The 11,389-nt window shown below is 43.8% G+C and overlaps 1 protein-coding gene across 1 annotated transcript; it reads right to left on the bottom strand.

Annotated features, from left to right (window-relative positions):
- Positions 1–7,158: 7,158 nt before the first annotated feature.
- Positions 7,159–9,238, bottom strand: LOC109764703 (probable sugar phosphate/phosphate translocator At2g25520). Its single transcript, XM_020323495.4, has 2 exons — positions 7,900–9,238; positions 7,159–7,525 (listed from the first exon to the last, which is right to left on the bottom strand). Exon 1 carries the CDS (start codon positions 8,995–8,997, stop codon positions 7,933–7,935), a length of 1,065 nt encoding a protein of 354 aa, XP_020179084.1. The 5' UTR covers positions 8,998–9,238; the 3' UTR covers positions 7,159–7,525; positions 7,900–7,932.
- Between the last annotated feature and the right edge of the window lie 2,151 nt (positions 9,239–11,389).

Here is an 11,389-nt window from a genome sequence, read left to right as displayed (position 1 = left end):
GAGTTGTGTTGTGATATCTTCCCGTGAGTCCTTGATCTGGATCGTACACATTTGCGTGTATGATTACTGTACGATTGAATCGGGGGCGTCACACACCACGAGTATTCAATTGCAAGACATATATCAAGTGTTCTCAAATCCATAAAAGTATTCAATCCGATAACAACGAAATATCAAAGGGAAAACTCAATTCATCACAACAAGATAGAGAGGGGAAAACACCATATGATCCGACTATATTAACAAACCCCGCGATACATCAAGATCGTGACATCTCAAGAACATGAGAGAGAGAGATTAAACACATAGCTACTGGTACAAACCCTCAGCCCCGAGGGTGGACTACTCCCTCCTCATCATGGTGGCCGCCGGGATGATGAAGATGGCCACCGGAGATGATTCCCCCCTCCGGCAGGGTGCCGGAACGGGGTCTTGATTGGTTTTCGGTGGCTACAGAGCCCTGCGGCGGCGGAACTTCTGATCTAAGTTAGCCCCAAAGGGTTTTGGAATATTTGAGAATTTATAGGGCAAAGAGGGGGTGCGGGAGGCCATAGAGGTGGGCACAACCCACCTGGGCGCGCCTGGCCCCCAAGCGCGCCCTGGTGGGTTGTGGCCCCCTCGGGGCACCCCCCAGGTGCTACTCTGGCCCATTGGTGGTCTTCTGGTCCATAAAAAATCCACAAAAAGTTTCGCGGTGTTTGGACTCCGTTTGATATTGATTTCCTGTGATGTAAAAACCATGCAAAAAAAACAGCAACTGGCACTTGGCACTATGTCAATAGGTTAGTACCAAAAAATGATATAAAATTGCTATAAAATAATTGTAAAACATCCAAGAATGATAATATAACAGCATGGAACAATAAAAAATTATAGATAAGTTGGTGACGTATCAAAAGACATCGTGCACGTTTGAGAAGTTGGGCGGAATCTCCAATCGATAAGCAAGATCACCTCTTCTACCAATCACCTTGAATGGTCCCATGTATCTAGGGGCAAGCTTCCCCTTGATACCAAAACGTTGTGTGCCTTTCAATGAGACACACAAAGATACACCTGATCGCCAATCTTATAGACCATATCACGGTGATGACTATCGTAATAGCTCTTTTGACGAGACTGGGCAGCCTTGAGATTTTCACGAATGATCTGATGAGTCACTTCCGCTTCGTTCATCATATCAGGGCCAAAGAATTGATGTTCTCCCATTTCAAAGCATTTAAGAGGTCGGCGACACTTTCTGCCATAGAGAATTTCGAACGAAGCCTTGCTGAGGCTAGCTTGGAAACTGTTGTTGTAAGAACTCTACGCAGAAGAGGCTCTTCCCACTTCATAGCAAAGGAAATCACACAAACCCTCACCAAAGGGAGAATTTGATTCACCCTTTCAACTTCACCAAAGGAATACTGTGCAAGAACATCACTCTAGCAGTATACAACTATGCCAACTGAGCTCCAGAGATAGACTCTTTGATAGGAAGAAAGTGAGCGACTTTAGAAAACTTGTCAACTACCACAAAGATAGCATCGTTTCCCTTCTTGGACTTGGAAAAACATGTGATGAAGTCCATCTCTCTCTCTCTCTCTCTCTCACTCACACACACAAACCTTTCTACACCCATACAACTAAAAATTACAAATATATAGTAGGAAAGCCTGCCATAGATGCCATTCGGATTTAATTACAAGTTTACAACACCAAGCTGCACACAATCGAGGAAGATATATAGGCAACGTGTTCACTCTCAACGAGCAGTGAGAGGATTCAGAGATCTACCGAAGTGCAGTCCGAAATCTCAAGGTTCCACAAATCGGTTCAATGAAGCGGTTTTAGAAAGGTTATGAGCACTGGTTTGTGGAACCTTCCACCAGTTTCGGGAAGGTCCCATTTTTTCCCTATGTTTCCTTAACTGCTTTATTTTTTCAATTTCTTTTTCTTTTTCTCAAATACATGTAAACTTTTTAATACACATTGTACATTTCTCATATACATGTTGAACACTTTTTCTACATTGATTAAACATTTTTAAGACGCCATAAACATATTTGTGAAACATGTGAATATTTGAAAAAATGACACAATATTTGTTGAATGATATGAAATATTTTTCTTTAATTATGTGAGAACCTTTTTATATTGTATAAATATATATTTTAAAATGTAATATATTTTTGAAAGGCGTGAACTGTCTTTTAAATGTCGCGGACACTTTTTGAATGACATGAAACATTTTTCACAAACAACATACATATTATACACATATTTTACAACTTTCACAAATATATTTTTAAAATGCGTGCATATTTTTAATGGTACATAATTGCATGAACAATTTTGCACTGCATGAATATTGTTTAAATGTGTGATGAATTCTTTCAAAAATTTAACTAAAATTTATTTTGGAATATATCTATGAGTGTTTCAACCCGTAATCAAAAGTATAAAAAAAACAAAAAAAAAAAAATGTGCGTCTCGTGAGCTACTAGGCTAGCCCACTAGGAAGGTCGCTTTTGCCGAGTGTTTCTACCATCTCGTAGCAAGCAAGGGGGCCTCCTATACGGCATCTCAAGTGCTAGTTGTCCATTAATACAAACAATCGCTTGGTCGATTCTTTACTGCCTTGGTCGGTCGTATAGTTTTTGACACTAGATCATTGACTTTTCGAAAGTTCAAAAAAAAAGAAATTTGAAAATGTTCATCGATTTTGCAAAAACAAAATCATAAAATTTTGAAAAGGTTCACAAAAGTCAAAAAAGTTCATCAATTTTGAAAGAAGTTCATCAATTTCGAAAAAAAAATCAAGAATTTGAAATAAGTTCATTTTTTTTAAATAGTTCGTCGATTTTCAGAAACATTTCATGAGTTTGAAAAAAATTCATTGATTTTGAAAAAAGTTCTCCAAAATTTAAAAGAAGTTCATCTGTTTGAAAAAAAGTGCACAAACCTAATAAAGGATTATGGACAAACAAAAAACTAAAAATCAAAACCCAACAGGAAACGCTGCGTTTTTTAGCATTGCATTTCAAAAAGGAAAAAAGGGCAATCTAGGCACAAGAGGTCGGATGTCCCACTTTGTTATCCATTTTGTACTAAAACCTGGAGTTACCCAGTTCAAATCACGTCTAGCGCTTCATTTTTCATAGTTTAAAACAGAGAAAAACTATGAATGGGCCGGCCAGAGTAGAGGGGTGCGACGGTTTGCACAATGAACTATAACCGGCGCTTAGGGCGTCATATAGGTTTTGTGGCAAGCGAGACGTACATGCTTCCCTATCCACGCCCCAGCGTTCTCTGGTAACAGGCTGGGGCTGGCACATCTAAGGAGTGTATTATGTTTCCATTTGCACAAGCTCCCAATTGGTTGTGTAAAGCTTCCAGTCTCGATTTTTCATAAATTTTCCCCTGTTTTTTATTCGGTTTTTTCAATGGTTTATCGTTTCTTTTCTTGTTTGTTACATTTCATTTTTTAAACAAAGCTTCCAAATTTTTTTGACTTTTTAAAATTCCATGAACTTTTTCAAATTAATTATGAACTCCCTTTCAAATTCATGAACCTTTTTTATGATTTCACAAAGTTTTTTAAATTTCATGAACTTTTATTTAGATCACAAGGTTTTTTTGAAAATTCATGAACTGTTTTGATATCCATGACCTTTTATAAAGAATGAACTTTTCAAAAAATGGTAAGCAGATTTTTTTTCCAAATTCATGAACATATTTTAAATTTGCGAATAGTTTTCCAAATTCATGAAAAAATGATTTCCTGGTTTTGTTTTCAAATTTTTAATATTGTTTTCTTCACCAAAGCTTTCAAAACTAAGAAGATTTTGGCCCGAAAATTCTGACCTCTTTTGTCAATCACTAATATATTTTCAAATTGGTAAATGTTTGTAAATTCGGGAATATTTTTGGTTTGCACCAAGGTTTTCAAAATTAACATAAATAGGTGCTTGCTTGGCCGCGGCCCACCAAGGCTTCCTACGCGCGCTATTTCTCTAATCGGCGTCATATAGAACCACCTACCAATCCACTGGGCACTGGATATTTCCATCTGTTTCCTCGTACAATACTCCTGCGTCCTCCTGAACTCCTGATACCCTGAGCGCCATATAGAGCACAACGGCCTCAGTAACAGCACGGGCCGTGACTACCAGCATGCATGTTTTTTTTAGCTATTTCGTCTCGTTCAAAGCACGCTTTCGCTTTTGCTATCAAGGTTACAACAAGCATAACTGAGAGCCATGGTTCGGAAAAAAGCATAACTGAGAGCGGATTTGATTTGATAAACGTTTTTCTTGTAGAATTGAACTGATTAACTATCATTGAGAATTGTTCAATTGGACATTTTTTTCGTAGAACTGAACTGCTTGATTATTGCCGGTTCGATTTCGATAAATTATATACTGCTACTATGTTAGCATGTTGCATTTGTGGAAGCAAAGAAGTGACAGTTGGACCACCCTGGTTTACAATCCTCTGCCTAGGCCACTGTTCAGTAGTACAAAGCAGACTACCCGCCGGATAGACATAGTACAATAAGGCAGTACAAGTATTTGTTCAGAACTACTACTAATCAGGAATTACTGCAGATACCTCACCTAGGCACGAAGCTGTAGAAGGTTTATACTACCGCACATAGCATTGCATAGGTACCAGGCTAAAATATCGAGACACAACGCTTTTTTTTTTGCGGGTGATTGAAATTACAATGCTAACGATCTAGAGAGCAGACAAGGATTTTTTTTTCCCAGACTACCTTTGTCCCAGACAGGGAGTGAGTTCTGCCGATATTGCATCAACATCGGCGTGCAAACAAGAAGTTACTCTCAGACAACACATCTAAGTACATTATAGTACTACAGAAGATATTGAACAGACTAAACAAACATTGCAATAGAAATAAAAATAGCTAATCAATCTGACCCAAAGCATGTTGGATGATCTTGCAAGATTACTCAACAACATAGTCAGTTCACTAAATGCACAGAATTTTAGGTCGATTTCGTCTCCATTGTTTGTGATAATGTCCAGAAGGGAATAATCCCACTGATTTTTATTGGCCTAAAGATTTCTCCAAAGAAACCTAAGAGGCGCTATAAGTGAAGCTACATATATAGAACAGCAAATTGTGCACAAGCAATGGGATAACTCACATTCTAGCAAGTAGGAACTTAGAGATTCAAACCTGCCACTGTAGTGGTGAAGACAAAGAAATAATATGCTCAAATGTAATTGCAGTGTCGTGGCATGAGCATCCAATCCCAAAAAAAAATATTATCTCCCCCCCCCCCCCCCCCCCCCTCCCCAAAAAATAATAATTTGGTTTGCATCTTGTATTTCAATTAAAATACTATGGAAGGCAACATGGTTAACAACTTCAAAAGAAAAATTAATTGTATAAAAATTGCATACAGACAACCCTGGATAAAATCGATTGAAGTGAAAAGATCAATATTATATTACCAGTAATATTTATAGCAAGATCGGTCTTTTGTTTAAAGCTAATTTTATTAAACCTTGCAGATATGTTGAATGGATCTTTAATATTGTGCCTGTGGAGAAAAAAGGGTCCGGCAAATTGAGGGTGTGCATTGATTTCAGAGATTTCAATAAAGCTACACCCAAAGATGAGTATCCCATGACCATAGCTGATATGCTTATTAATGATGCCTCTGGACATAAGGTCATTACTAGCTTTCTTGATGGTAATGGAAGGTATAATCAAATTTTTATGACCAAAAAGAACATGTCCAAAATGGCTTTTCGATGCCCTGGTTTCGTCGGTTTATTTGAGTGTACAATGATGACCTTTGGATTAAAAAATACGATGCTAGAGGCACAAGACAGGAAACTGAATTTGGCACAAAGAACATGTTGTGTTTGCCGTTTGCACTTTGCCTTGCGTTGGAAGGGATATGGCAGCCCACGCACTATCCTCGAGCATGGTCCTCGTAATGCTCGTACCTACATGCGCTTTACTGCTAAAATAATTGCAAAAGGAGCAAGGATTGCGTGGTGTCGCACATAAACAACCTGTCTCGCGGCGTGGCGTGCACCAAACACGGCGAGCGATTTGCTCCTACGCAATCCTAGGACCCAGTTGCTTTGCCCCAGCATTCATTCAGATCACGCAGGCACCAACATCGTGTTGCTCTGCCCCACAGTTCCACAACGCAACTCCCCGAAATTGTGGTGTACCAACACACCTGAAATCTGGAACTGGTGCCAACCGAGTATTATGCAGTTCAGTTGAAGTACGTACACCTCATAGTGGCTTTGTTTCCACACGCAGTTGATCAGTTTTGAAAACGATGCTAACCAAGTAAGCAAGAAACTATATTATGCACATCATGGTTTGGAAACAATGCTACCCAAGGAAGACAAAATTATGCAAATCTCCGTGATCATATCCTAGCAGTACCTTGACAAAAGACATCCTACCAAGAACAAGTCGCCAGGGTCTGAAGGCATAAGATGATTTATGCCGCTTTCAGTTTGCCACTTGCTGTATCAGCATGGTTTAATATGGCTAAGATTAACCTTCTACTATAAGATATAAACTATTTATGCCGCTTTCAGTTTGCCACTTGAGTGATCAGTAGCATAGATCAATATGGCTAAACATAGACACTTCACCAAAGAGAAAGAGAAAAGCAAGCGACCAACACCAGGAGTTTCAGGCTACATTTATGAGGACAGGAAACCCTACCATCACACCTTAATTTCTGCTAGCAGGGTTAGATTACCATACAGCCCCACAGCCGCTTATTTAAGGGACGAAGACAACATACAATTATTTCAGATCCGGTACCAACCATAAACCTAACAACACAGTTCAATTGTTCAACTGTAGGTGGGGCAATTTAACTGATAAAATGCTCAACAATGCTTCCTCTCAGCAAGCAAATTAATGCCAAGGAAGGGTCCCCAATTCCATGACATAACGCTAAGTACTCTGAAGATAATAATGCAATCCTAGATTGTATCGAATGCATGGTTCTCATACCTGAATACATGACAATGCAACTTCAGCAACCACCTAGTTACCCCATCTAGTGACAAATTGATCAGGTGAAAGTTGGCAAGGCAAATATTCACCCACCGATGCAACAAACCGACACATAATCACACGATATTAAAAGCTAAAAGAGGCAAGTATTGAATATAGTTTACAGTAAGCTCATTATATATAGATGATAACCACCAGATGATACCCACCGAAATGATACCAATGTGCAGTACATTTTTACCTAGGCTACTCGACCAAATAAATATGGAATGAGCGAGAGAGGAAGCAAGGCCGCCTTTCAGAACAAAAACGCAAAAATAAATAACAGGGTAATATAAGTGTTCCTTCTAACCCTCCAGAAACAGGTTCAAATGCAAGTATTTCCTAGATCAACAAATTGCCTTGGTTTGCTCCTCAGATCCAACTAAAGTTAAAAAGATAAACCAGAACCGGCATCCACCTCCTTGAAAGCAACTGTAGACCAAACTATAGTCTTTGCACTTTGCACCAGATTCCCTGTCCAGCACACATCATAATTAGGATAAGGAAGATGCATAGTGAGCAAACGATCACAGTTTCGAGTACTTTCATGTTTCTATCTATGAAAACATTACTTATTCTGACAGAAAGCATGTAGATCTATATGATAGTCCACACCATAAAAAGTAGAAGGACAGCAACTTAATTGTGCAAAAGCATCATCCCCATTGATCTTTACAATTTTACTACTTAAACGTAAGTGGGCAAAGTACATCGCGATTTTCATACTGCCAATGAATCATACATTTCTCCAATTTTATTCCTCTACCATGGCAAATCAGGAAAAATAACAAGCCTATTGTGCATGCAGTTGAAAAAGAAAAATCACACAAATGGATTTTAGAACCAACCAATGTGGGCATGCCCGGATCTGATCTGGAGCTCTATGCCTGGTTCTCGCTCTTGCGATCACTGTGGCTATCGCGCTCCTGCAACAGGGAGCCAGCCTCCTCATCGGCCTGCGCGGACTTCTTCTGCGCCTCCTTGGCCTTGAGCGCCTGCAGCTTGATATGGTTGTAGTAGCCAACCCCTAGGAAGGCGATGCCGTAGCCGAAGAGGTTGATGGGGGTGACCGTGTCCCGGATCACGGACCAGGAGAAGGCAATCAACAGCCAGTCCTTGACCACTCCCGCAACATTCATGGTGAGCGCGGAGGTCTTGCCGACGAGCAGGAACACCGCAAGGTTGAGCGCAAAGGCGCAGAGCGAGTTTGTGCCGAAGATGAAGAAGTCGGGCTGGAAGGTGCCGACGGCGCGCAGCCTGGGCAGCTCGACGAAGATCCAGGGCACGAGCAGGAAGCAGAGGCAGCAGGGCGCGACGTAGTAGAGCGAGGTGATGGGGTTGAGCGAGATGCCCTTGGAGGTGAGCAGGATCTGGATGAGGACGAGGCGGGTGGCCTCGAAGGCGACGGCGGCGAGCTGGAGCGCGACGCCGCGGAGGTCGAACCTGGCCTCGCCGTAGGCGGCGATGGCGACGCCGAAGGAGATGGAGAGCATGTTGAGCATGGAGGAGGAGCGGAAGGTCTCCTTCTTGAAGAGGACGCCGATGGAGTAGACGGCGACGGGCATGAGCGCCTTGAGCATCTGGATGAAGGAGACGGAGAGGTAGATGTATGCCGAGTTGGAGAACCAGAGCGACATGGCGTAGAGCGCGCCGATGGGCACGACGGAGGAGGTGTAGAGCTGCGGCGTCATGGGCGGGGAGGAGGGCGGCTCGACGACGCGCAGGACGCGGACGAGCCCGACGGCGAGCGAGGAGCAGAAGCTCATGTGCACCATGGTGAGCGAGATGGGGAAGGGCCAGTTGTACATCTTGGGGTCGAGGATGTACTTGTTGTAGACGATGACGGCGAAGGAGAGGAAGATCCACACCGCCACGTAGCAGTAGGACAGCAGCACCTTCCGCATCACCGACTCCGACAAGCCGCCGGCGCCCCCGCCGCCGGCCATCGCTCCCTCCTGCTGACCTGCGCCGCCGCCGCGCGGATCTGGATCCGGGTGGGTGGTGGCCGGGTGCGTGCGTGCGCGCCGCGGTGGGGAGGGAGGGGTGGACTTGGGCTCGGGGGAGCGGAGGCGGATCTGAGGATTTGGGGTTGGGGACACGGCTGGGGGCTGGCGGTGGGGATGGGTTAAGGTTGCGGGGGGTTTAGGTGAGGTGAGGGGATGGGTGCTTGGAGAGGACTGGGCGCGCTGGCCACGTGGAGAACGCGATTGCTTTCCTTTTCTTTCTTTCCTTCTTTCCGCTGGGGAGCTCCCGCTTTGACTCGTCTTTGCTCCGGCTGGATTCCCACCTCTCTTCTTTTTTCTTCTCTTTTCGGGCCGGTAAATCCGGCCGCTGTGACGTTGACGTGGTGGTTTAAAAAGTGCCACCGTTTTGTACTGTCATCGGTAACTCCATGTGTGTGTGGCGCGTTTCTACGCCTCCACCACTTCTTTTTCCGCGAAAATACGTGTCCAAGTTACATCACCTACCGTTGAGTGACATGGTCAATGAGCCGTGTGTGTGAGGATAGATAGGTTATGGTAAAAAACCAGAAAATAGTTAGTGTCATGGGGTGGCAATGGCATGGTTCTTACATCGATTTTCACCGTCTCGTGGCACGAAGTTTCACCTATTGACACGCAAAAACACTGAAAGAAGAAAAAAAATAAGCGGGTTGACCGACTTAAGAGCTTGCCTCACGATTTGCGCCTTGGCAGTAAAGTTTAACTCTAGTGGTTCGGCAAGGCTGTCTTTGTGCCAAAACTGCCCTTATCATTTTCCAGCCAATTTACTAGTATGTAATTTGTTGATGGGGATGCTATCTTTGTTGGCGATTGAATGTTTGAAATTAAGGCCGGATATTTTGTTACTATTAATTGGTTGCTTGATCTTAGGACAGGGTAGCTCGAGAATTAAGCTGCCAGTTTCAAACGAAAGGAAAGGATTTAATGGCTTTTGAGGTCTCATGTGCTAAATTTAAGGGGCTGCTACGCATCGGCCGGCGGATCTTCTAAGAGAGGCTATGTTGTGGATTTTTTTTTGCAACATAGATTGTGTTGACGGATTTATTTATTTTTGCAACATAGGTAGTGTTGCGGATTTTTCCTTTTCTGTTTCACTTTTTTGCAACAGAGATATTGTTGTAGAAAACTTTGCGACTAAGGTGATGTTGCATTTTTTTTCTTTGTCTTCACCTTTATATGGTGTTACGGAATAAATTTTTGCAACAAAACCGATGTTGCAGAAATCTTTCTTGCAACAAATTGAATGTTGCGAAAAATGCCATTGTCGTTCGCCATGAGCTCCTGCCGGACGGTGACGAGGGGCAGCGGAGCCACCCGTCCCCGCGATTGTGCCGCTACTGGCGTGCGCCCACAGGGAGGAGCGGAGCCACCCGTCCCCGCCATCGCCGCAACCAACCGCAAGGCCATCCAGTCCCAAGCGTTGCCAAACCTTGTCGCTGGTCGTGTCGACCGGCTAGCTCACATGCTCCCCCATGAGCGCCTGCTGTTGAAGTCACTAGCTGCTGCATGCATCTACCTCCACGGGTACTCTTCATCCTAGGCGTAAACCGGCCAGGAGAGGCCGGGTTAACCCCATAAGTAGTTCATCTGTATCTGAAGTCCAGGAAGACAGACGGTGACGCTTTATGAAGGCCCAGGGCCCAAAGCCGGTTTAAGGCCTGTAGACATAAACCGGTATTGATATGTAAACTTGTGTTGTAAGATAGAAGTAGCAGAGACCGAGCCGGACACGATTATGAGCCGGCCTCGGGATTTTGTAAACCGACGGACGTCAACCCATGTATATAAGGGGACGACCCGGCGGCGGTTCAAGGACAACAGACAACAACTCGAGACTCAGGCAAAGCGTATTCGCTCCCTGGTCATCGAAACCCCAGCAATTCCATCACAACTAGACGTAGGCTTTTACCTTCATCGTAAGGGGCCGAACTAGTATAAAACTCTCTTGCGTCCCTTGTCCGCTTTAACCCTTTAAGTTAACCTGCAGCGATGGCTCCACGACTAAGTCCTTTCTCTAGGACATCTGACGTGACAAAACCACGACAGTTGGCACCCACCGTGGGGCTATCGCACGATGGTTTCAAGTTCTTGGAGGGCAACTTCGAAGGACTTAAGGGTTATGCTGTGGGCCGGATGACCAAGAGTCGTCGCGGCAAGCTCTACATCGACGATGCAGGTTGGGGCCCCGAGGCCGGCTCAATCGAGTATGGGTACCGGGTCCCTTTTGGTGGCATACACGTTTTCATTGGCAAGATCGGCGAACCGGGCCCTGAGACGGACATCTGCACCGACCTCGTCGAAACGGCTCAGCGTGCGAGATCTGCCCGGGTCAAGC

The sequence above is a fragment of the Aegilops tauschii genome, chromosome 1, assembly GCF_002575655.3.
Source record: "Aegilops tauschii subsp. strangulata cultivar AL8/78 chromosome 1, Aet v6.0, whole genome shotgun sequence".
NCBI classification, from domain to species: domain Eukaryota; kingdom Viridiplantae; phylum Streptophyta; class Magnoliopsida; order Poales; family Poaceae; genus Aegilops; species Aegilops tauschii.
The sequence above is the reverse complement of the archived record's forward strand: the minus strand, read 5'-3'. Positions and strand labels throughout refer to the sequence as shown.